Here is a 27,324-nt window from a genome sequence, read left to right as displayed (position 1 = left end):
ATGTTTCCAGTGGAGTGGATAGGGGAGAACCAGTTGATGTGGTATATTTGGACTTTCAGAAGGCGTTCGACAAGGTCCCACACAAGAGATTGATGTGCAAAGTTAGAGCACATGGGATTGGGGGTAGTGTACTGACATGGATTGAGAACTGGTTGTCAGACAGGAAGCAAAGAGTAGGAGTAAATGGGTACTTTTCAGAATGGCAGGCAGTGACTAGTGGGGTACCGCAAGGTTCTGTGCTGGGGCCCCAGCTGTTTACACTGTACATTAATGATTTAGATGAGGGGATTAAATGTAGTATCTCCAAATTTGCGGATGACACTAAGTTGGGTGGCAGTGTGAGCTGCGAGGAGGATGCTGTGAGGCTGCAGAGCGACTTGGATAGGTTAGGTGAGTGGGCAAATGCATGGCAGATGAAGTATAATGTGGATAAATGTGAGGTTATCCACTTTGGTGGTAAAAACAGAGAGACAGACTATTATCTGAATGGTGACAGATTAGGAAAAGGGGAGGTGCAAAGAGACCTGGGTGTCATGGTACATCAGTCATTGAAGGTTGGCATGCAGGTGCAGCAGGCGGTTAAGAAAGCAAATGGCATGTTGGCCTTCATAGCAAGGGGATTTGAGTACAGGGGCAGGGAGGTGTTGCTACAGTTGTACAGGGCATTGGTGAGGCCACACCTTGAGTATTGTGTACAGTTTTGGTCTCCTAACCTGAGGAAGGACATTCTTGCTATTGAGGGAGTGCAGCGAAGGTTCACCAGACTGATTCCCGGGATGGCGGGACTGACCTATCAAGAAAGACTGGATCAACTGGGCTTGTATTCACTGGAGTTCAGAAGAATGAGAGGGGACCTCATAGAAACATATAAAATTCTGACGGGGTTAGACAGGTTAGATGCAGGAAGAATGTTCCCAATGTTGGGGAAGTCCAGAACCAGAGGTCACAGTCTAAGGATAAGGGGTAAGCCATTTAGGACCGAGATGCGGAGGAACTTCTTCACCCAGAGAGTGGTGAACCTGTGGAATTCTCTACCACAGAAAGTTGTTGAGGCCAATTCACTAAATATATTCAAAAAGGAGTTAGATGAGGTCCTTACTACTAGGGGGATCAAGGGGTATGGCGAGAAAGCAGGAATGGGGTACTGAAGTTGAATGTTCAGCCATGAACTCATTGAATGGCGGTGCAGGCTAGAAGGGCCGAATGGCCTACTCCTGCACCTATTTTCTATGTTTCTATGTTTCTATGAGCAGATGCCCTGGAGGGGTCAAGGACAGAATCTATTTTGTAAGAGTTATGAAATAATAGTAGGGCCATTAAACTACTAGGTGTATTGCAGATGACACTAAACTGGGTGGCGGTGTGAACTGTGAGGAGGATGCTAAGAAGCTGCAGGGTGACTTGGACAGATTAGGTGAGTGGGCAAATGCATGGCAGATGCAGTATAATGTGGATAAATGTGAGGTTATCCACTTTGGGGGCAAAAACACGAAGGCAGAATATTATCTGAATGGCGACAGATTAGGAAAAGGGGAGGTGCAATGAGACCTGGGTGTCATGGTTCATCAGTCATTGAAGGTTGGCATGCAGGTACAGCAGGCGGTGAAGAAGGCAAATAGTATGATGGCCTTCATAGCGAGGGGATTTGAGTATAGGAACAGAGAAGTCTTACTGCAGTTGTACAGGGCCTTGGTGAGGCCTCACCTGGAATATTGTGTTCAGGTTTGGTCTCCCAATCTGAGGAAGGATGTTCTTGCTATTGAGGGAGTGCAGCGAAGGTTCACCAGACTGATTCCAGGGATGGCTGGACTGACATATGAGGAGAGACTGGATCAACTGGGCCTTTATTCACTGGAGTCTAGAAGGATGAGAGGGGATCTCATAGAAATGTATAAGATTCTGACGGGACTGGACAGGTTAGATGCGGGAAGAATGTTCCCGATGTTGGGGAAGTCCAGAACCAGGGGACATGGTCTTAGGATAAGGGGTAGGCCATTTAGGACTGAGATGAGGAGAAACTTCTTCACTCAGAGAGTTGTTAATCTGTGGAATTCCCTGCCGCAGAGAGTTGTTGATGCCAGTTCATTGGATATACAAGAGGGAGTTAGATATGGCCCTTGCGGCTAAAGAGATCAAGGAGTATGGAGAGAAAGCAGGAAAGGGGTACTGAGGGAATGATCAGCCATGATCTTATTGAATGGCGGTGCAGGCTCGAAGGGCTGAATGGCCTACTCCTGCACCTATTTTCTATGTTTCTATGTAAGCTACCAACTTGTGTGAAAAATACGGAGGAGTAAATTTGCAGAGAAATTACAGAGATGCAAGAGCTATGGAGTAGTGATAATGGGGAACTTCAACTATCCGAATATAGACAGGGATAATAATAGTTTAAAGGGCAGAGAGAGGGAATAATTTCTGAAGTGTGTTCAGGAAAACTTTCTTGATCAGTATGTTTCCAGCCCAATGAGGAAGGAGGCATTGCTGGATCTGGTTCTGGGGAATGAGGTAGGATAGGTGGAGCAAGGGTCAGTTGGTGAACATGTAGTGAACAGTGATCATAGTATCATAAGGTTTAGAAGAGGTATGGAAAAAGGCAGGGAGCAATCTAGAGTAAAAAATACCTAATTGGAGGAAGGCAAATCTCAGTGGGATGAGAACAGATCTGGTCCGAGCAAATTGGAATAAAAGATTAACAGGCAAAACTGTAGTGGAACAACCGGATGCCTTTAAAGAGGAAATATTTCGTGTACAGTTGAGGTACATTCCCACAAGGTCAAAAAGTAAGGCAACTAAAGTCAGAGCTCCCTGGGTGACGAAAGAGATAGAGAGTAAGAAGAAGAAGAAAAAGAGCGCGTGTGATAGTTGTCAGGCTGAGAAAACATCTGAGAATAAGGCTAAATACAGAAAGTTCAGAGGAGAAGTGGAAAAGAAAAATAAGAGGCCAAGAGAATGAGAATACGATGGCAGCTAACATAAAAGGTAATTCAAAAGTTTTTTTATAGGCATACAATTAGTAAACCTGTACTAAGAGGAGGGGTGGGGCCGATTAGGGACCAAAAAGGAGACCTACACATGGAGGCAGAGGTTATGGCTGAGGTATTAAATGAGTACTTTGCATGTGTCATCATCAAGGAAGATGATGCTGCCATAGATAAAGTAAAGGTCAGGAGGTAGAGGAGATACTGGATGGGATAAGAATTGATAAAGGTGAGGTACTAGAAAGGTTGGCTATACTTAAAGTAGATAAGTCACCAGGACCAGATGGGATGCATCCTAGGACACTGAGGGAAGTGAAGGAAGAAATCATGGATGTACAGGCCATAATCTTCCAATCCTCCTTAAAAACGGGGGTGGTGCCAGACGACTGAAGAATTGCAAATGTTACACCATTGTTCAAAAAAAGGTGTAAAGATAAACCCAGCAACTACAAGCCGGTCAGGTTAACAGTCGTAGTGGGAAAGCGTTTAGAAACAATAATCAGGGACAAAATTAACAGTCACTTGGACAAGTGTGGATAATTAAGGAAAGTCAGCACGGATTTGTTAAAGGCAAATCGTGTTTAACCAACTTGATTGCGTTTCCTGATAAGTTAACAGAGAGGGTTCATGAGGGCAATGCAGTTGATGTGGTGTACATGAATTGTCAAAAGGCATTCAACCATGTGCCACACACAATAGGCTTGCCAGCAAAGCTGAAGCCCAAGGAATAAAAGGGACAGTGGCAGCACGGATACAAAATTGGCTAAGTGACAGGAAACAGAGTAGCTGTGAACGGTAGTTTTTTGGACTGGAAGGTATACAGTGGTGTTCCCCAGGGGACGATACAAGGACCACTGCTTTTCTTGATAGATTAATGACTTGGATGTGTGTGTAAAGAGCACAATTTTAAAATTTGCAGATGATACAAAACTTGGAAGTTTAGTTAACAGTGAAGAGGATAGTGATAGACTTCAAATGGTCATAGACAGGCTGGTGGAATGGGCGGACACGTGGCAGATGAAATTTAACACAGAAAGGTGTGAAGTGATACATTTTGGTAGAAAGAATGAGGAGAGGAAATATAAACTAAAGGGTACAATCCTAAAGAGGGCGCATGAACAGAGAGACCTGGGGGTATATACGCACAAATCATTGGTGGAGTCAGGGCAGGTTGATAAATTGATTTAAAAAGTTTATGGGATCCTGGGCTTCATGAATAGAGGTACAAAAGCATGGAAATTATGAGAAACCTGTATTCATTATAAAACTGGTTCGGCCTCAACTGGAGTATTGTGTCCAATTCTGAGCACCACACCGTGGGAAGGATGTGAAGGCCTTAGAGAGGGTGCAGAAAGGATTGACGAGAATAATTCCAGGAATGAGGTACTTCAGTTACATGGGTAGACTGGAGAAGCTGGGGTTGTTCTCCTTCAAGCAGTGAAGATTGAGAGGAGATTTGACAGAGGTTTTCAAAATCATAAGGGGTCTGGACAGAGTAGATAGAGGGAAACTGTTCCCATTGGCAGAAAGGTCGAGAACCAGAGGACATAGATTTAAGTTTATTGGCAAAAGAACCAAAGGCGACATAAGAAAAAACTTTTTCACACAGCGAAATGTTAGGATCTGGAATGCACTGCCTGAAAGGATGGTGGAGGCAGACTCAATCGCTGCTTTCAAAAGGGAGTTGGATAAGTACCTGGAAAAAAAGAATTGCAGGGCTACAGCGAAAAGGCGGGGAAGTGGGACTAGCTGAGGTGATCCTGCAGAGAGCCGTCATGGGCTCGATGGGCTGAATGGCTGCCTTCTGTGCTGTAACTAATCAATGATTCTAATGCAACATAGGACTTTCATGGGCAAGTCATACCCAAAATCTACCTCCAGTTCCTTTCAAGCGTGCTGCAATGGTTACCTATGGCATAGTCCCAAAGTGTGTATCTGTAAAGCATGCAATCCCACGTTCCGCCACCAGGGAGTACATCGCCTGAAGTCCCAAGGGATCACAACATTCCTTGGGAGCCCTGTATATAAGCCGGCCCCTAAGGCCTGTTACTCACTCTTAATAGACTGAGGTCACTGTTACTTTAACCTTCCTGTGTGCAGCCTTATCTGTGTTAGGATGACAAGTACACGAATCCAACGCAAAGATGCAACAAACTGTGGGCATCCTGGAGAAGTTCTCGGAGGGTGAGGACTGGGAAGCCTATGTCGAGCGGTTAGACCAGTAATTTGTAACCAACGAGCTGGACGGAGAAGGAAGCGCTGCAAAAAGGAGCTGGCTGGGCAAAATCCGCTGGAACTGGGATGACATCCGAGCGCTATCACATGTCGATGAGGCCTCATGTACCCAGGTTCTTAACAAATTTCCTTCCCTTTTTGAGCCAGGCATTGGAAACTTTTCTGGGGCGAAGGTACGGATCCACTTGGTCCCAGAGGCACGACCCATTCACCACAAGGTGCGAGCGGTACCTCACATGGGAGTGTGGAAATCGAGCTGGACAGGCTGCAAGGCGAGGGCATCATCTCTCCAGTGGAATTCAGTGAGTGAGCCAGCCCGATTGTTCCAGTACTCAAAAATGATGACACGGTCAGGATTTGCTGTGATTATAAAGTAACTATTAATAGTTTCTCGCTACAGGACCAATACCCGCTACCTAAGGCAGACGACCTATTTGCGATGCTGGCAGGAGGCAAGAAGTTCACCAAGCTCGACCTGACTTTGGCCTACACGACACAGGAGCTGGAGGAGTCTTCGAAGGTCCTCACCTGCATCAACACGCACAAGGGCCTGTTCATCTACAACAGATACCCATTTGGAATTCGGTCGGCTGCAGCGATCTGCCAGAGAAACATAGACTACCTACTCAAGTCGGTACCACGCACGGTGGTTTTTCAGGACGACTTATTGGTCACAGGTTGGGACACCGTCGAGCACCTACAAAACCTGGAGAAGGTCCTTCAGCGACTGGACCGCATAGGGCTGCGGCTGAAGAGGTCGAAATGCGTCTCCATGATAACAGAAGTGGAGTTTTGGGGAGAAAGATCGCAGCGGACGGCATTCGGCCCACAGACGCCAAGACAGAGGCTATCAGTAATGCACCCAGGCCACAGAATGTCACGGCGTTGCGGTCATTCCTGGGACTCCTCAACTATTTTGGTAACTTCCTACTGGGGTTAAGCACCCTTTTAGAGCCCCTACATGTGCTATTGCATAAAGGTGAGAACTGGGTATGGGGAGAAAAATTGTTTTTGAGAAAGCCAGAAACATTTTATGCTCCAACAAGCTGCTTGTATGGTATAACCCATGTAAAAGACTTGTGCTAGCATGCGATGCGTCGTCGTACAGAGTCGGGTGTGTATTACAACAAGCTAACGTTGCGGGGAATTGCAACCTGTCGCCTATGCTTCCAGGAGCTTGTCTGAGGCCGACAGGGCTACAGCATGATTGAGAAAGAGGCATTAGCGTGTGTGTTTGGGGTAAATAAAATGCATCAGTATCTGTTTGGCCTCAAATTTGAGTTGGAAACTGATCACAAGCCCCTCATATCCCTGTTCGCTGAAAACAAGGGGATAAATACTAATGCCTCAGCCCGCATACAAAGGTGGGCACTCGCGCTATCAGCGTATAACTATACCATCTATGCCACAGGCCAGGCACCGAGAACTGTGCAGATTCTCTCAGTCAGCTACCATTGCCCACCACGGGAATGGAAATGGTGCAGCCTGCAAAGTTGTTGATGGTGGCGCAGCCCACAGACCTGTTGATGGTCATGGGAGCGTTTGAAAATGATAAATCACCTGTCACAGCCCGCCAGATTAGGACTTGCACCAGTCAAGATCCTCTGCTGTCCCTAGTCAAAAAACTGTGTACTGCATGGGAGCTGGGCCAGCATCCCCGTTGAAATGCAAGAGCTAATCAAGCCGTTCCAGCGGCGAAAGGACGAGCTGTCCATTCAGGTAGACTGCCTGTTGTGGGGTAACCGCATAGTGTTACCCAAAAAGGGCAGGGAGACGTTCATCTCGGATCTCCACGGCACACACCCAGGTATAGTAATGATGAAAGCGATAGCTAGATCCCAAGTGTGGTGGCCCGGTATCGACTCTGACTTAAGAGTCCTGTGTGTGGCAATGCAGCGTGTGTGCTCAGTTGAGCAACGCGCCCAGAGAGGCACCACTAAGTTTGTGATCAAGACTCTCCAGACCATGGTCGAGGATCCATGTCGACTATGCGGGCCGTTTCTCGGTAAAATGATCCTGGTGGTGGTGGTGGATGCTTTTTCAAAATGGATTGAATGTGAAATAATTTTGGGAAGCACCGCCACCATTGAAAGCCTGAGGGCCATGTTTCCCAACCACGGCCTGCCTGACATATTGGTCAGTGACAATGGGCCATGTTTCACCAGTGCCGAACTTAAAGATTTCATGACCCGCAATGGGATCAAACATGTCACCTCGGCCCCATTTAAACCAGCCTCCAATGGGCAGGCAGAATGGGCAGTACAAACAATCAAACAGAGCCTCAAACGAGTCACAGAAGGCTCACTCCAAACCCGCCTGTCCCGAGTACTGCTCAGCTACCGCACGAGACCCCACTCGCTCACAGGGGTGCCCCCGGCTGAGCTACTCATGAAAAGGACACTTAAAACCAGACTCTCGCTGGTTCACCCCAACCTGCATGATCAGGTAGAGAGCAGGTGGCAGCAACAAAATGTAAACTATGGTTGCACCACTGTGTTACAGGAAATTGATCTGAATTACCCTGTGTATGTGCTAAACTATGGACATGGTCCCAAGTGGATCGCGGGCAAGGTGATGGCTAAAGAAGGGAGTAGGGTGTTTGTCGTCAAACTAGACAATGGACAAATTTGCAGAAAGCACCTGGACCAAACGAGGCTATGGTTCACAGACTGCACAACCCACAGCAGACACCACCTTTTTCAAGCCCACAACACACACTCAAAGGATCAACGACACCACGCCGGATCAGGAAATTGAACCCATCACGCCCAACAGCCCAGCAAGGCCAGGCTCATCCAGCAGCCCTGCAGGGCCAACAACACGCCAGCCCAGCGAGGGCACAGCCAACACACCAGAACAGACATTTGTACCGAGGCGGTCCACCAGGGAAAGAAAGACTCCCGACCGCCTCACCTTGTAAATAGTTTTCACTTTGACTTTGCGGGGGAGTGATGTTGTGTATCTGTAAAGCATGCAATCCTATGCTCTGCCACCAGGGAGCGTATCCCCTGAAGTCCCAAGGGATCCCAGCATCCCTTGGGAGCATTGTACATAAGCCGGCCCCTAAGGCCTGTTACTCACTCTGGAGTGTCTTCATAAAGACTGAGGTCACTGTTACTTTAACGTCCCGATGTACAGTCTCATCTGTGTTCGGAACACAACAAGTGTGACAAACCAGAAATGGCTGTCGAAAGAATTTGAAATCAATAAGATGGGGCGGGGGGTGGCGGCAGAGAGGGCTCAGACAGAAGTAAAATTAAAAATAGATTTAAAATTTTAAAAAGGGATTCGAGCACTTCACGTTCAGAAAAAATATAGAAAATAACAAACTAATGATCAAATCACAACAGAAGTCAAAGAAAAACAATGAATGTGATAAGTTAAAATATGCATTAGAAACATCATCAGGGCTTTAGGGCAGGGCAGGGTTTATTGCCAAATTAAAAGTTCTATACCTTATTGCACAAAGCACAAGAAATAAAACAAGTTAATTCGAAATGCAAATTCAGCCAAAAGGTTATGACATTTGCAAGATTCCAACATTCATGGAAACCTCCAGTGTTTGGACTCATTGAAAAGGAAATTCGATTTGGGACTATTAAGCAGAAAGTTTGGGATCCTAAAATGCTTATGGAAGAAATCTACAAGTTTTAACCAAGTTTGGGATTTTCAAAAGGTGAATGTTGGGTCTGCAAGAAAAGGGGTGGGGTCAATCTTTAAAAGGCCAGTTTGGACATTGGAGCTAATAAAATTGTCTGGGAACCCTTGAAACCTGCCCCTGGAAGACATTTACATTTCAACAATCGATCCAAGGAAGTACAATTTCAACTCAAGCACAAAAACCCATCCAACACATGCATAATGCTAATCACCTTTCCGGCCTGCATTGACAAGAGCTCATCAGCTCAGAAAAGTCTATCAGCGCCAGATTAAAACCACTTAATCAAGTTTCAGTTAGCTGGGCTGCAAAACTTAAACAAAGACCCAAGGTTGATTTGGGGCGCAGATAAGGAAGTCTCTCAAAGTATAAATAAGGCCTGTTTTTACACCCAGGAGAACACTTTGCTTCTACACCAGCTTTGTATGCTTCAGACCTGGCAGTCTTCAAGATCAGCACACCATTTATCATTAACCTGGTTCTTCAGAACATCAACCAAGACAGCGTCGCAAATGACCAGGACACAAAGCACATCGCGGCAGCAAGAGGCTCACAAAACAACCACCAAGGTATTATCAGCAACCAAATTGATAATATTGAGCCACCGCGACCAACGATTTCCAAACCGAAGTCAACTTGACGAAAACCCAAAAATTCGCAAGCTGTTTCCACTCTACAAGCTATTCCTGAGCTACCAACGGGTAAAACATTACCTAAAAGAACTTTAAAACCTACTGCTGAAGGAAGAAAGTGGGTACCTACCCCATAAATCCAATACACACCCTACTACATCAGCGGACACCACCTAACTGAGGAACACGCAACAAGAAGTCCTCTCCTACGTTCGGGGTATGGCTAGCAGAATCGACAAAATCCAACGCACCCCGAAACCGTGACCCATTACCGACTGTCAAGGAAGGATTGGTGAGCATAGTCCCTGAAGCCCCAGAGCCTAACCTGGTTAGATAGGGGAATTGGGAGGTGGGAGGGATTGTACTGCTGTGTATTCTCTTGTGTTTGAGTAAAGGATTCCCCATTAGAGTGGTAAGTTTTCTCTCATTTAAAGTGATACGTTTTCTCTCATCTAAAGTGATAAGTTTTCTCAGTTTTAATAAAAGGTGTCTTCATTCTTCTTGAATAAAAACCATTCATTTCTTTGTACACAACAGTTGTCTGCTGCACTTTATCACACCCTGATTAATAAATCCAGGCTCGCAGACCAGGGAGTGGGAGCAACTCACAACTGCTCTGGGTCAGGGAAGGCAAACTAATCCCCCACACCACCCCCTACACGTGACCATCACTGAGACTTGGCTACAAGCTGGGCATGGCTGGGAGATAAATATTTCAGGTTATAAGGGGCTCAAATTTACCCAACCCCTTTTTCTGGTGCCCTCACCTGAGGTGCATTGCTTTTGTCCGCCTCCAAACGTGCCAAAAATCTTTCTCCCGATTCTGGCTGCTTCCCAGCCTCTCCTCGGTGGTGGCATAGCGTGGTCCAGTGGATTGCGGGTGGAGCCTGCTCCCGGTGCTGAAAACAGTGCCGGGAGCTCTGCACATGCGCGCTAGAGTCTGTGAGCATGTGCAGTAGCTCCTGGCAGGCCGAATCTGTCAGTGCACGCTGCAGGCTGTGTGGGAGGGGCCCGAAGCACATCGTCCCAAGCCCTGGCTGAATGGGCTCCCTTATCGGCAGCCTGCTGCGTTCCCTAGGGTAGGACTTCTATTTTTTATTTGTTATTTACTGATTGATTGATTGCTTATTACTTTGGTCTTGGTGCTTTAGGTGCAGGGTTCCTTCTATTTTTTATTTGTTAATTAATTGCTCATTACTTTTTGTGCTTGGTGCAAATGTACTGATTTGTTCCGTGGCCACCGCCGGCCCCCCCGTTCCCTTCCCTCCCCTATCCCTGCCCTAATGTCCGCCGATGTACTAATGTCCGCTGCTTTCTTCACTGCCTGCAAGGTTTTTCAGAGCTGGCCACATACGTTGACCTAAGTCGATTTGGAATAAGTTTTAGCTGGCCAAAGTGGCATAAATGGCTAAAACTGGTGTAAGTGGCTGAGAACACCCCCTTTTGAAAATAAAAGCGAACTTAAAAAAAAAAGGTACCTAACTAAGTTACTCTGGAGCAAGTTTATTGGAGAAAACGGCGTTTTTCTAATAACGCCAGAAAAACAAACTTACTCAAAAAAAATTGCAGCAAGTCATTTCCAAAATTGGGCCCAGTGTACAGGGCAATTGGAAATGATGGGGAAGTAGCAATATTGATAAGGGACACTATTATAGCATTAGAATATCAGTAACGGTGAGCAGGCAGTTGAAAAGCTATATGTAGAATTGAGGAATAGAAAGGATGCAAGACTTTGGTGGGAGTTGTTTATAGGCCTCCAGATAGCAGTGATAAAGTAGCAGGATACATAAACGTGGAGAATACAGAAGATTGGTGCAAAAACAGAGTAGTTATAATGGGAGATTAACTTTCACAGACTCGGGGAAGCAGAGCAGCTCGAGAGCAAATTTTGAGTGTTTTCGGGACAGATTTCTGGAATAATGGACAGATGAGCAGTGAGAGATCATGACGGAGGAGCGGCGAGAGATTGTGGCGGAGGAGCGGCGAGAGATTGTGGCAGATGAGCAGCGAGAGATTGTGGCGGAGGAGTGACGAGAGATTGTGGCGTAGAAGCGGTGAGAGATCCTGGCGGCGGTGCGATTAATGTTTTTGTGGTGGAGGAGTGGCGAGAGATCATGGTGGAGGAGCGGCGAGAGATCATGGCGGCAGTGCTGTGAATATTTGTGGTGGAGGAGCGGCGAGAGATCATGGCGGCGGTGTGGTGAATGTTTGTGGTGGAGGAGCGGCGAGAGATCATGGCAGAGGTGCGGTGAATGTTTGTCGCGGAGGAGTGGCGAGAGATCGTGGCGGAGGTGTGGCAAATAAAAGTACGAGGCCCAGAAAAGCCACTCCTCTACCACAAAAACATTCACCCCACCGCCGCCACGATCTCTCACAGCTCCTACTCCACAATCTCTCGGCACTACTCCGTCACAATCTCTCGCTGCTCATCCGCCACGATCTCTCGTCACTCCTCCGCCACGATCTCTCACTGCTCATCCGCCCATTATTCCAGAAATCTGTCCCGAATACACTAGGTCCGTGCAGCAGAGCAGGTCTCCAATCGTCCTGGTTTACCCTTGCCACTGGATAAAGGCCTAGCTCTGTCAAGCCCGTGTGGTGGCTGGTGTGCAACGGCCACTACATGTTAAAAAATTCCACGCACAGGCATCTTCCACTTCTTCAATTGGAGTTCAGAACTGGAATATCGGGTCCTTCATTGAAACATCTGTGAACTCATGTGGAAACGAGTCATCTTCATTCGAGGGACCGCCTGTGATGATTGCTTTCAGCCATTCATTGCCAGTCTTACTATGGGATTTTCATTGGAATGTACTGTAAATTAAAGCAGCAACATGGCATAGCGCCCTCTACAGGGAATCTGGGGCCTGTGTGAACAGGGAAAGCAACTGTGTATTTCCTTAACCAACCAGACTGAAGAATTGTTACAGAGCAACACAATTTGAACCAGGATGTGCAAGTTACAATATTTAATTCAAAGTCAAATCAGGAAAAAAAAGAAAAATAAAGAGAGGGAAAGAAAGCTAGGATTGAGAGAGAAGATAAGAGACAGAAAGAAAAAAAATCTAAAAAGTTTAATTTAATTTAAAAAAAATCTCCAACAATAATTAAATCTGAAAGAATGAGACTCCACACTAAGTCATGTCCAATGAGCCTAGCTGATTTTTTTTTGATGAGGTAACTAACATTGTAGATAAAGGAGTGTCTATGGATGTTATTTTTATGGACTTTCAGAAGGCATTCAACAAGTTTCCACATAGGAGACTATTAAGACAAACATGGAATTTGAAGCAACCTATTGGCTTGGATAGGGAATTGGTTAGGAAGCAGGAGACAGAGTAGGGATAATGGGTATGTACTCAAATTGGCAGGATCTGACTAGTGGTGTCCCCCAGGGATCTGTACTAGGGCCAGTTTTTCACTAAATTTATAAATGACTTGGATGAAAGAGAGCACTATATATCTAAGTTTGCTGATGACATGAAGTTAGGTGACATAGTAAATAGGATATACCAATAGAAAATGCTGCAAATCTAAGTGGGTCAGGCAGCATCTGTGGACAGAAAGAGAGTTAACGTTTCAGGTCGATGACCTTTCGTCAGAACTGGCAAAAGTTTTAAATGAACAGATTTCTTAAGGAAGTGCAAGGGGCATTGAAATAGAGAGGAGGGGACAGAACAAAAGGGAAGGTCTGTGATAGGGTGGAAGACAGGAGAGATTTGAGACACAAAAGGGATGATGGGCCAAATTGAGAGAGTAATGGCACAAGTTAGGACTCAAAAGATGAGTCTGAATGGGACCTGAATGGCGGAATAATTACCAGCTGTCATAGGAAACAGATAAAAAAATAAAAATAAAAATGTCGTGGGGGTGGGGTGGGGGTTGTAAAAAAAAGGGAGGAAAGGGAACAAAATATGGGCAGAAGTTATGATCTGAAATTGTTGAAATCTATGTTGAGTCCAGAAGGCTGTAAGGTGCCAAACGAAAGATGAGGTGCTGTTCCTCATGTTTGCGTTGAGCTTCATTGGAACAGTGTAGGAGGCCGAGGACAGAGAGGTCAAGGTGGGAGTGCAGCGGAGAATTAAGGCGACCGGAAGCTTGGGGTCACGCTTTTGGACTGAATGAAGGTGTTCTGCAAAGCCATCACCCAATCTGTGTTTGGGCTCCCCAAATGTAGAGATCACCACATTGTGAGCAGTGAATACAGTATACTAAATTGAAAGAGGTACAAGTAAATTGCGAGTTCACCGGGAAGGAGTGTTTGGGGCCCTAGTAAATAAGGTAGTTGGAAGCAGCAAGTTGCAGAGGGACATTGATAGACTAAGTGAGTGGGGAGAACTGTGGCCAATGGAGTTCAAGATGGGAATGTGTGAGGTCATCCACTTGGACCCAAGAATGATAGATGAGTATTTACTAAATGGTGTGAAGCTAGGAACAGAAGGTGAGCAGACAGATTTAGGGGACCACTCAAAAGGTGGACAGGTACAAAAAATAATTAACAAGGCTAGTGGAATGTTAGCCTTCATCCCAAGAGGGCTGTAATACAAAGCGATGGCAGTTATGTTACAGCGGTACAGAGCTCTGGTTGGACCCCAGCTGGAGTTACTGCCTTCAGTCTGGGCACTGCACCTCAGGAAGGATATATTGGCTTTGGCATGGATCAGTACTGATTCACCAGAATGATACCAGGCTAAAAGGGTTAAATTATGATGACAGGTTACATAGACATACTAGTTAGTATTCCCTTGAATACAGAATATTAAGGCGTGATCTAATTGAGGTGTTTAAGATGATTCAAAGATTTAATAGGGTAGATAGAGAGAAACTATTTCCTCTGGTGGTGTCTAAAACAAGGAGGAATAACCTTAAAATGAGAGCTAGAACATTCAGGAGTGATGTCAGGAAGCAATTCTTCACACAAAGGGTAGTGGAAATCTGAAACTTTCTCAGCCAAAAAGCTGTTGAGGCTGGGTCAATTGAACATTTCAAAATGGAGATTGATAGATTTTTGTCAGACAAGGGTGACATGACCAAGGGTTACATGGCGGGTAGATGAAGTTAAGATACTGATTAGCCATGATCTAATTGAATGGTGGTACAGGCTCTAGTGGCTGAATGGCACAATCCTTTTCCTGTGTTCCACTTCAGCAATTGAGTTGCATAGTCACTCGCCTAAAGACTCATGCCTTCACCTTGGGCTTCCTTTCCCGGTATTTTTGCCCACCAATTTTTAAACTGCTCCTTCGGTCTTAGCAAATGCTGCTTACGGGGCTGAAATACCTTCTGAGTCTTTCCGAATGTCATCAGGATTTCTGTCCCCCTATTTTAATATTTTACTTTCATTGTGTACATTGCTTTAAATTTCACGAGCATACAATTTTCTGCTTCCACCATCCTTGCACATGTCCAAATCGGCAGCAAAGCTATGCATAATTACAATAACAAACTGACCACAATGCAAACAGGACACTTCATTTCAGGTCAGTCTATCACTGACCAGTTTCAAATCATTCAGTTGTACCTATACTCACATTGGACCCAATATGCTTCTATTTCTAAGTCATCATTCCGTTTGTAATCGTAAGAACATAAGAAATAAGAGCAGGAGTAGGCCATACAGCCCGTCGAGCCTGCTCCGTCATTCAATAAGATCATGGCTGATCTTCTATATCAGCTCTACTTTACCGCCCTATCACCATATCCCTTGATTCCCTTAGTGCCCAAAAATCTATCGATCTCAGCCTTGAATATACTCAACGACTGAGCATCCACAGCCCTCTGGGGTCAAGAATTCCAAAGATTCGTAACCATCTGATTGAAGAAATTTCTTCTCATTTCAGTCCTAAATAGCCGACCCCTTATCCTGAGACCAGGACCCCTAGTTCTAGACTCTCCAACCAGGGGAAACAGCCTCTCAGCATCTACCCTGACAAGCCATCTAAGCATTTTATACATTTCAATACGATCAACCTCTTATTCTTTTAAATGCCAGAAAGTATAGGCTCAATCACTCCTCAGACGACAATCCTTTCATACCAGGAATCAATCTAGTGAATTTTCATTGCACTGCCTCCAAGGCAAGTATATCCTTCGTCAGGTACGGAGACCAAAACTGTACACAGTACTCCAGGTGTGGTCTCACCAAAGCCTCGTACAATTGCAGCAAGAATTCTTTAGAGAAGATCCCACAAAACTCTTTTTTTCATAATTCAAAAGATAAAAGTCCCTCTTTTTCTCTCAAATTAGGCATAACACTGCAGGATCCAGGTCATTAATCCACCCAAAAACAGCATGAGCTGGGAGACTGAAAGAGGTCCAAAAAAGTAAAAACGAAAGTAATTTATTAAAATGTGTTATTTGCAGCACTGGTGGGTAGACTACCCCCACCGCCTCAACTTTACTGAGTGCGACTACGGGCAACATTAGAGAATGAGTACTTGCTGAGCTAGTGATGTGCATCTTAGGAATAGCTCGAAGGCACTGGAAGCCTGAGTGAAGATCTGGTGCTCTCCTTGGCTCAGGTAAGGTCAAAAGGAAGGCTGAAGAGCAAGTAGAGGTATTATAGGAGAGAAGGGAAGATGAAAATTCTGTTACCTTTGGCTGGTTCTTCTAATAAATCCATAATAACAGAATCTGCTCCCTTTGTGTACACAATAATCTCTTTAGTGAGGGGGTGCTTGACAATTACAGACATCCTCTTCCTTGTTGAATCAAATGCTAAGGTGTGCAACAGTTCAAAAGTTAGGAGGTCTCCTTGAGGTAGCTTTACAGTCACTTGGTCTGAGGTCCGAGACAATAACGTGAAATTGTAAGCTCGAGCAGCGTGCACAAGGGCTGCCTCATCTGGGCTTTCAGCTTCATAGCAGAACTCTGAATTTCCTTGTTTTTCAGCAGCTTCTTCAATAATATCATAATCTTCTCGACCAATGTTATTGCCAACTTCACCATTTTCATGTCCATTATTGATGCTGCCAGCCCCAGAACCAGCATCATCTGTTACACTCTCAGCACCGTATGAAGAACTTGGACGAACTTTCGAGGACAGCAATGCTTTATTGCACAAACTCCCTGCTACATCGGAGCCAGATTGACTTGGTATGGAAAGGGAACTTGTGCCTGCCAGCTTAAGCTTCTGAAATAGCTGGCGTAGCTTCTCCAAGGAATTTGTTGACGTTTTTGACAAAGATGAAGGTAACACCTAGAATTATTAAAACAACTGATCAGAATTTGCCCTCTGACAGCATGATCTACTTCGACAATTAAAACTGCCTGTCTCAATCCTGGATAACTGTATAATCTACAATAATTTGTGTTTAATATTTTCTCCTCAGGCCATGAGCTTATACCACAGCTAAATGTGCAGACAGGTGACCTACTTCCTAGTCTCTGTTGCTGGAAAAATCACTGTGTGGGGAGCTGTAAATGTGAGCCTGTGATTCCAACAGTGTGCTCCCCATTTGGGGCTTTTTGAATTGCTCAGCATCTTGGTTCACAGCACGAGCATCTGAAAATGGCTGCTAAGAGGTGCACCGCAATGATACAAGGTGACAACACTGTATTTGAGATCAGGAAGTCGTGGTTTCGAAAATTACAGTACAAAAAAAACATGCATCATAGAAACTTGCAGCACAGTGGTTTGTAGTGCCCCCACTCTGGTTCCCAAGATAGATGTTAAACCAAAGCACTGAGAGAGGCTGTGGCTTTGCAGCAATGTGCAAATAATGTGCAAGAAAATAAAAATAATCTGAATGATTTAACACACACATGTAGTTAAAAACATCCTCAGGGTTCAACAAAATATCAAGGTAGTCAGTGGTGGTGGTGGAGTCGGTGCCAGCAGCATAAGTGTAAGTTGGCCCCCACGCTTGTGGATGATATCACTGAAAGGTAACAGGAGACAATGAATAGGAGGGAATGACTGGCTATGACCATGTAGGCACAAGAGGATAAACTGCTGGAGGTGGTGTGGTAACCATGCCGGGGCAGACAAAAGTGCAAAGATAAAAGGTGAATTACATTTTCTATGCGGGGTCATTGACTACAAACTTTCTGATCTGCTCCATGTCAACCAAGGCAGTTTGAAAGGTGCCAGATGAATTCATGCAGTCATGAGTTTCATTGTTATAGGGCAAGCTCACAGTCCTGGATAAAGCTTACAGGTCATACTGTAGGAGACAGCGAAATTCCAAACTGCCTCCCCCTGGCTAAGAGACAGCAGACCTGCTTCGACATGGCATTGTGGCTCTGCCTGGGTCTAAAGAGCTGCCCCCTTGGGTAACAACAGATGTCCTTCTGCTGTAAGCACGACTAATTCTGTGCATTCCTGTGAAAGTTATCAACTAGCTCACTGAGGCCAAAAGAAATTCCAAAAGGAATGGCCATCCGTGAAGGATGATTAAATTGAGAGTCGAGCTTCCTTTAGTAGTAGGGGGTGGATAAAGAGCAAAATAAGCTGAAACATGTAAATTCTAAATGGGAAAACGTACAACAAACTTACCACAAAACAATGCATAAAGCTAAAAATAATAATAGGTCATATTCAGTCAGAAATCAGCACTATATGCCTTTAAGAAGCTTGCTCTGCAAGGCCAGGAAGGGAGTTTGAAAATGTGCCCAGTTTTATACAGGTCTTCAAGGATGCCGTTACAATTTTGGGGCAAACTGCTTTCAATTTACATGATTTCTAACCCTTAATGTAGCTCAAGCAAGGCACATGTGACACCAGTGCAGCTGGCTAGGGGGAAAAATGAGCATTGAGATCCTGCCACTGAGCAGGGAAAAGGCCATTGTCTAAAGATTTCTGACTAGTGCAAACCAGCAGAAAATTTACCCTCTAGTTTAAAGTGATCAAATATTTTAAAAGCACTGCAAAATTCAGAATACATCACAAACTGGTGAGAGAGAATTCAGATGTCAAACTGCAAAATAGAAGCTTGAACCATTAATGCCATGATCTGAACCAAGATCTCTGATGTCCTTGAAATGCACCAGTCTGTGTTTCTGCATAAAAAAGAGTTGAACTTAAAGTTGGAAAAAAAGTGGCTAATTTTACTCATCTTTTTGCGAGCAGTGAGTTTTACAATAGACAGTAATGAGTGCAGGCTTCCGCAACATAATCAGGTGACTCAAAATGAAGTGCTATTTGATCCTGTGATTTGAACTGTAATGACATTAGGTTTAATTTTATTGGCCGTACTCAGTACATTTTATACTGGGACGTGTACCATTAAAATTGATCTAATCTTCAATTTTTAACAGAATATTCAGGTTATGTCACCGGAGCTTCCACAGAAACTTGTAAACCACATATCTTTTTCCTTCTGCTACACATGTCTATAGAATAAATTTGAACAAATTATCCAAAATAGCATCGACTTACTCGTTGCCTTGGTTGTGTTACTGTGGAAACCACAACTGTGTTACACAATGCTAAAGCCAGAAAGAAATCAATGATGCATGCACTTTCCAACCCAATACCAGCTTTTAGTTGAGTCAACGAGTCCATATGGACAACAGCATCTCGAATTCTCTTCAACAAGACTTCATCAGGACTGATATCTTTCTCCTAAGACGCAAGCACACAATAAAAAACGTGAACAGCATTTTCTTTTAATATGAATTGAATCATTGGGACCTGGGGCTAGATCCTGTGTTTATTTACTCAGTATAACTTAATTACTTGCTTCACTCAGTTATTCCGTTTAGTTCTAACATAAATGCATTTTGCAGACTTTCAATTAACCACATTTGCAATAGCTTGATCATTGAAAATGAGTAAGTAACTTGTGTTCACAGCGAAGCTCATGTCTATAAATCTCACATGGTCTCACTGCTCACTTCCCTTATGTAATTTTATTCCACTGCAGTACATACTCATGCTTTCTTACATGTGCCACTGCTATCTTGGCACAGTGCCATTTCCCCAGCAGGTGCTGACAAGCTTAACATCTAACAATCACTACGATTATTGTGACATACACATTACCAGCAACTGCTGCTACATCCATTTATGCTACAGCACGGTGTTATATAAAACTATTTTAAAATTCCACAGCTTTGTCATTAAGTTTGTCTCGAGGCTGGGATAGAGTTTATCAGAGGGGAGGTAGAATAGACACTTCTGATTGTGACTTAATTGAAAATATTCATATTATAGCAGAGAATGATGAGCAGAAGAATACCTTTCACAGTTACATAGAAACATAGAAAATAGGTGCAGGAGTAGGCCATTCGGCCCTTCGAGCCTGCACCACCATTCAATGAGTTCATGGCTGAACATACAACTTCAGTACCCCATTCCTGCTTTTGCATTTGATTTTGCACCCCCCGCCGCTTCCCCTTTTGACAGTCTTGTTTCCATACCATTGCTTGAAATCCCAGTTTTAGCCATTTGGTTCCCAATTTTCACAATTGAGAAATAGTTTTTTAAAAAAGGAAGCACCTATGTGTCTTGTAATTTTTTTTATTTTGCAGCAATTCAATGCTAGATAAAATATATATAATTATAAAATAAACATATGAAAGATATATATCACACACACACACACACACACACACACACACAAACTCACACACAGGTACAACGTCATGAATCCGGAATTCCAAAAACCAGAATTGTCCAAAAACCAGACATTTTTTAGGCGGCCAAGGTGGTGACACCGGGCAGCGAGGGTCGAGTAAACCGGTAGAAAAACGCAACGCCGGGGGGCCTCGAGAAGCGGCGGTCGGCGAGGAGCGCCAACTGTGAAGTCCGAAATCCGGCAAAATTGAAAGCCGGCACGGATTTGATCCAGAGGTTGCCGGGTTTCAAACTATTGATTTTCTTGTCCGAAATCCGGCAAAACCCAAAAACTGGCAGAGACTCATTCCCGAGGTTGCTGGATTTCGGATGTTGTACCTGTATATACACACACATACACATATATATTATATTTATAAAAACTTGCACCTCGATAGCACCATGCCATATTTCCCCCCCCAATATAACGTGTAATTATTCTCTGCTATAAAAATTCCACAGATAACAATGAGATAAATGACCAGATTTTCTGCTATGATAATATTGGTTGAAGGAACAATACTGGCTAGGATGTCTTTGAAATACTTTTCTCTAAATTGTGCTATGGATTTTTAAAATCCACCTGAACCATAACAAGTAGATGGGACGTTGTTTATCCACAGGAACTTAGGAAAGTACCAAACCGGAATGTCTATCTGACCAGGCCCCGAAAACTAATACTTGTTAATTGCCCACTCTCAGATGTTACCCTCATTTTCCTTTAACTGTTTTTTACACCAACAGACTTCACCGTCACCCATATTAGTCCATTCTACACATCCACCACCCACAAGTAAAGTAGTTGGCGTTGTGCTTCCACTTTGGGCCCAAATCGTCAAATTGCCACCAAATAAAATTCAAATTGCACTGCTTTTCCAATTTGAAGTTATGCTTCAACATTCAGCCCAAAGACATTTACATAATCCCAAATGTAAAATTTCCCACAAATCAACACAACGGAGCACTGTAAATGATTTGTGACTGGAAACAGAACCAATGAGGCCTCAAGTATCTGGGAAGGAGTTCTATAAAAGTCACAGATTTTATTTTTTCCTTGAGAATGAGGCGGAAGATCAATAGGTAAGGACAATTTCTATCCCTCCGCAAACTTTTTATTGCCATATGCCCTGCCTTTATAGTTTTAAGAGCATTGATCTGATTAAAAACATTTAAATTAATTTAAATCTATTAATGCACAAGTTTGAATAGTAGAGCCAAAAAAAGCAAGCACAAGTTGATGACCCCTTCCGAACCGTGCAATTGGCTGTAACTCGTCATCCGTACTATTGCAACCTGGGGTGTGGTCAGTTTTGTGGGTGGGACCTGCTTCGGGAAAAGTAAGTTTTGATCCAGCGTAAAAGATTGTGGTAAATACAAGCGCAAGTGGTTTGGGGTGAAACTCACCAATTTTAAATTCTGCGATCCTTTATGCCGATCCTGCCCAGATTGCGCTGATATAATGAACAGAAACAAGACAGCCTAAAATGTTAACTGTCTGGGCACATTTCCTCTTCTAAACCTCTCCAGAGTGAACAATCCCATCTCTTCAGTTTGTGAACATATACGAAGGGTTGGAAAACACCATGAGGAAGCTCTCCTCAATACCTTAAGGTAGGTGTCAGTTGCTTTTTTTCCATACTAGCTTCAGTGCCTGCTTCATTTGGACAGAATTGTACACAATATTCCACTGCCTGGTACTTTTGCTCTATTCTTCTGGCTATATGCCTGTCGATCTTTACTGATGTGGCACAGTGCACTGTTAGTTTCAATGAGCTATCCACCAGTACCCCTCAATTCCCTTCCTGCATTGTGTTCTGTAGCGTAGAGTATTTTCATTTATAGCTGTACTATTTATTTCCCTTCCTTAGTCTCATTATTTTATATTTCTTCATATTAAATACCACCTATCATTCATCACCACACTTTGCTAACATATCAAGATCATGCTGTTACTTGGTTCTCCGGTCTCCGATTGTTTGAACATGTCCCTCTCAAAATATTGTGTCATCTGTCTCTGTCCTCAGCTCCAAATCATTTACATACATTTTAACCAGCAATGGCCCCAGCATTGAGTTCCTGTGGTATCCTGCCAGTGATCCCCTTGCCATGCCAACACAGCTCCATTCATAGCCTCCCTTTGCTTTATCTAGATTAGCCAAGTTTCAATCAGAAGTTTGTCTCTTGTTCCAGGCCTTCCTACCTCGTGTACAAAATGTTCATCTGGCATGGTATCAAAAGCTAAGTATATTACATCCACAGAATCTCCATGGCTATCCAGGTCTGTCATTTTGTTGAAGAACTCAGTAAATGTGTTAGGTTGGACTTTCCTCCCATAAATCTTTGCTGATCCTTTTACCATACCATGCCTATACCATCTTTCAGGATACCTTTTAATGTTTCATCTATAACAGATGTTAGGCTCACTGGCCTGTCATTCCACTCCAGAGCACAAAGATCAAGGCTGACACTCTATTGCAATACTGCACTGTCAGAGGTGCTGTCTTTTGGATGAGATGTTAAATCAAGGCCCCGTCTGCTCTCTCAGGACATAAAAGATCCCACTATTTTGAATCAGAGCAGGGGAGTTATTGCCGGTGTCCCGGCCAATATTTATCCCTCAATCAAATCATAAAAATCTGACTATCTGGTCATTATCACATTGTCGTTTGTGGGACCTTGCTGTGCACAAATTTATTGCCATGTTTCCTACATTACAACAGTGACTACATTTCAAAAAAGTATTTAATTGGCTGTAAAGCACTTTGGGACAGCCTGAGGCTGTGAAAGGCAGTAAATAAGTGCAAGCCTTGTTTTTTTTAAATCTTTCTGGATGATCCCTATGCCCTATTTTTAAGATTGACGTCAAATACTTGTTGCTAATGATTTTCTAAAGATAATAGGAGTGTGATCGATTTCACTAGCCATCAAGTCCAGCTGGGTCTGATGCCTTTTCTTCCTTTAACATTCACAAGCTAATCAATGACGGTCTCATCTGAAATTTCTATTTCCTTTCTTACCTCCTGTACCACTCCCAGAAATTCAACATCCATGCTGGGAAGACTCATTGGTATCTCAACACAAAAAATTATTCATTTGGTATATTTGCTATCCTTGGTCACTTGATTCCATGTCACCTTTGGGATATTTCAATGGCTCCAACATTTTCTTTTCACCTACTTGTTGCAAGTTAAAATTTGTGACATTTATTTTAATTTTCCTCACTATTCACTTTTTCTATTTCAGCTTTCCTATAACTTTTTGAACATTCTTAACTTTATTTTTATATGCGTCTCAGTCCATGGTGCTAACTGTAACTTTATACCTTAGGGGACAATTTTTTTTCAATTTTGCCCTTATTCTCCATATTGCTTCTATTGTTTCCCTGCTTTCCTACTGGTTTGTACCTTTTCTGTGCTCTGTACTTTTTTTTTAATTTGTTCATGGGATGTGGGCATCGCTGGCAAGGCCAGCATTTATTACCCAACCCTAATTGCCACTTGAGAAGATGGCCACCTTCTTGAACTGCTGCAGTCCGTGTAGTCAAGGTACTCCCATAGTGCTGTTAGGGAGGGAGTTCCAGGATTTTGACCCAGAAACGACGAAGGAATGGCGATATACTTCCAAATGAGAATGATGTGTGACTTGGAGGGAAAGGTGGAGGTGATGGTGTTCCAATGCACCTGTTGCCCTTGTCCTTCTAGGTGGTAGAAGTTGTGGGTTTGTGAGGTACTGCCGAAGAAGCCGTGGTGAGTTGCTGCAATGCCTGTTGTAGATGGTGCACCCTACAGCCACGGTACGCTGGTGGTGGAGGGAGTGAACGTTTAAGGTGGTGGATGGGATGCCAATCAAACAGGCTGTTTTTAAATATGTTCCAGGCTTTTCTCCCCCTCTAACTGTTGTTCAGTCCAGTTTCATTGGCTCACCCCTCAAATCTGCTTTTCTGAAGTTGAATGCTCTGTTGTACCCATGGAGACAGATTCGCCTGTTTCTGCACCTGGGTGCAGTAAATAGAAAAAACCTGGGTGGGAAGGATCACATCGTAAGGGAGCCAGTCCAATTAAAATTAGTGTATGGAAATTCAGATAGGCTTCATTATGGGCATGTGATCCTCCCCACCAGATTTTCCTTTGTTCATTGCCCTAAAGTGTTCCTATATGCCCAGGTACAAGAACATGAAAACTTGCTCCGTTCTCTTTTTCATCATAAGTCTAACCTTAAAATCTACATATTGTGATCACTCTCGTCAAGGTGTTTTCTGACTCAAATCTGCTGTACTATCGCCTAGATTATACTTAATACCAAATGCTGGCAGTGTGGGTTGCGTGAACAATTGTTTCATGTTATAATATAAAAATAGAAAAAATAATATTGTAAGATAATCGGTATCTTTGTATGTTTGCCAAACAAGTCATTATTGAACCAAGTCTTTTATGGACAAGATACTGTGGCCTCCCTCTCAGCAAGGATCTCAGTCATTTTATTCCTAAGACTTCTAGTGTAAGCTACATAAGTTTAACGCATAGGATTTGAAATACATGTACTTGTGTTTGTTAATTTCAAAGCTTTCTAATCAGGCTTCTGTCCTGCCCATTGTAATAAGATCTGCTGTACTATCTCCTGGGTAAAGCCACCAATGATATGATTGACTCACTTCTCTTTTCATCCTCCTCTTCAATCTCTCCTTTGGCTTTGACATTGTCAATCACTCCATTTTCCATAGAGTTCTCTTCTCCATAGTCCATCTCTATAGCTCTGTTTGCTCCTGGTTACACTCCTACCCATCACAGCACGATATAATATCACTGCCAAAGATTTCCCTCCTCATATCCAGACAATTACCTCCAATGAACATCATGGTTCCATCTTTGGCACCCTACTTTGCATCTTTTATATGCTACTGGTCAGGAAAATGATCCGGGGCCAACTTTCATAAGTATGTTGATAATACTCAGTTCCATGGTGTCACCCCACAGCTGCCACTAGCTGTAGAAACATAGAAACATAGAAAATAGATGCCAGAGTAGGCCATTTGGCCCTTCGCGCCTGCACCACCATTCAATATGATCATGGCTGATCAAACAACTTCAGCACCCCACTCCTGCCTTCTCTCCATACCCCCTGATCCCTTTAACGGTAAGGGCCAAATCTAACTCCCTTTTGAATATATCCAACAAACTGGACTTACCCAACTTTCTGTGGTAGAGAATTCCATAGGTTCACAATTCTCTGCGTGAAAAAGTTTCTCCTCATCTCGGTCCTAGATGGCTTACCCCTTATCCTTAGACTGTGATCCCTGGTTCTGGACTTCCCCAACATGGGGAACATTCTTCCTGCATCTAACCTGTTCAATCTTGTCAGAATTTTATATGCTTCGATGAGATCCTCTCTCATTCTTCTAAATTCCAGTGAATATAAGCCTAGTCAATCCAATCTATCCAACAGCAAGACTTGAATGAGCCAAAACTTTCTAAAATCAAAGCCATCATTTTAGATTCTCAAAGATCCACATGTCTTCAGCCGCAATCTCCATCTACTTCCCCAGCTACCGTCTCAGGCTAAGCTGCAAAGTGTAGAACTTTGGTGTACTTCTCCACCCAAGCTTGAATTCCTCCTCTACATCCAATACATTACCAAGATCTCTTACTTTCACCTCCTTGATACTGCCTATCACTGAAATCCTAACCTATGGTTCCATCATCTTGAGGGCTGTACTTCTCCAGAGTCCTCCTTGCAGTCTTCCCTGTTTCTACCATTCTTAAACGGCAACTCATCCAAAATGCTGCAGTTTGCATTCTCATCTACAATAAGGCCCACTTTCCATGACCTCTTCATCTATCAAGCTCTACTGGCTTCCCATTACCCAGAAAAATTGACTCCAAGATTGTCATTTCCTTCAATCCCTCCATGGCCTCATCTATCTCTACTTCCACAAGCTTCTGCAGCCTTATATCCACATATGTATTGCCCAGTTCTCTGATACTGTTCTATTTCTCATTCACTGCCCCCTTTGACTGACAAAGGCACAACAAAAACAACTCTAACTGACTTCCAGATTTCAAAAAAAAGGAAAGTCTAATCTCGAACTGACCTTAGCATCTGCTAAGATAATAGGGCTCTAATTAACCTGGGCAAGGCACAGCAATTAAATCTTGTGGTTTTCAAGGGATACACCAAACAGCTATTCTTAAGCTGCAGGATAAATACATTTTGCATTACTTTGTATAATGCGCCTGTCCTTCTAAATCACAGCTAGTGACAAACACCAAACACTCTTCAAAAAAGGAAGCCAATCTCATGAAGCCTGAAAGTTACAGGCAGTTACAATTGCCTTCTAAATGATCCAAGTAGCTATAATGAAGACCACCACTTCCACTGTTCCCTCCCAAATTAGGGGAACAGGACAATCTGAGATTCAGAAACCTCCAAAGATGCCATCAAAACCATCCATTGTCATCCAAGGGGAGACACATTCGGAGTGTCGTGCATTAAAATGTCATTATGTCGCTTTAAAAACCCATAATTGTTAAACATTAGGAATGAACTAAAAATTAAAATTGAGAAATAAGAGAAATGAAGTAGAACTTTTTCACTTAAATTGTATTGTACTTGAGAAATACATTACCAGGGAAGGCAATTCAAGCAAGCAGTATAAATGGGTTGAAAACATAATTCGATGTGTACTTGGAAAGAAAGAATTGGAGGGTATGGGGAGGAGGTGGATAGGTTTGATCAAAAAGCAACTGGCTTTTTGAACCTGGCCTTTTTCTGTACGTAAAGGCTTCCATGATAGAAAACACCAAAGAACAAGCGACAATCAACTCTTCAAGGGGTGTACATACTGGCTGTTTGGTGAGGGCAGTAATTCACACACCATAGATTGCATCACATTTATTGTTGTTAATAAGAGATGGATCTATTCATCTTAGCAAAATTATAACAGCCTGTCCCTTTTCTGACACAGATGAATGTTGTTCCACAACAGTACATGCTATTATTTTTCACTCCATTAATCTGTCAGGTGCAGGTGCTTTAACTTTGTATTAGTTGCTTTATTATGCCTCCAGTTAGTCCATCTGTTGTAAAGATCTTAAGTATTTAGTACTAAATCAGGCTTATTTCTTATCATGAACATGACAACTGCAATAAAGAAAACATATTAAAGAATGAGTGGCCTACTGTCGTAAATTTAATTGCTTTAATTAATATCTTAAGAGAATATCTTGAGATAAACTATTTGAACCATTCAATTAGATCACACCCTTA

General features: G+C 43.4%; 1 protein-coding gene across 1 annotated transcript in view; it reads right to left on the bottom strand.

Annotated features, from left to right (window-relative positions):
- The window catches only part of atp10b (ATPase phospholipid transporting 10B), a 229,701-nt gene that overhangs the window by 88,743 nt on the left and 113,634 nt on the right, over positions 1-27,324 (bottom strand). The window contains exons 10-11 of the mRNA XM_070877209.1: positions 18,883-19,068; positions 16,098-16,701 (exon numbers count right to left, since the gene is read on the bottom strand). Of these exons, the coding sequence (XP_070733310.1) occupies positions 16,098-16,701; positions 18,883-19,068 (790 nt within the window). The remainder of the gene's footprint in view (positions 1-16,097; positions 16,702-18,882; positions 19,069-27,324) is intronic.

The sequence above is a fragment of the Pristiophorus japonicus genome, chromosome 4 (assembly GCF_044704955.1).
Source record: "Pristiophorus japonicus isolate sPriJap1 chromosome 4, sPriJap1.hap1, whole genome shotgun sequence".
Taxonomy (NCBI): Eukaryota; Metazoa; Chordata; class Chondrichthyes; family Pristiophoridae; genus Pristiophorus; species Pristiophorus japonicus.
The sequence above is the reverse complement of the archived record's forward strand: the minus strand, read 5'-3'. Positions and strand labels throughout refer to the sequence as shown.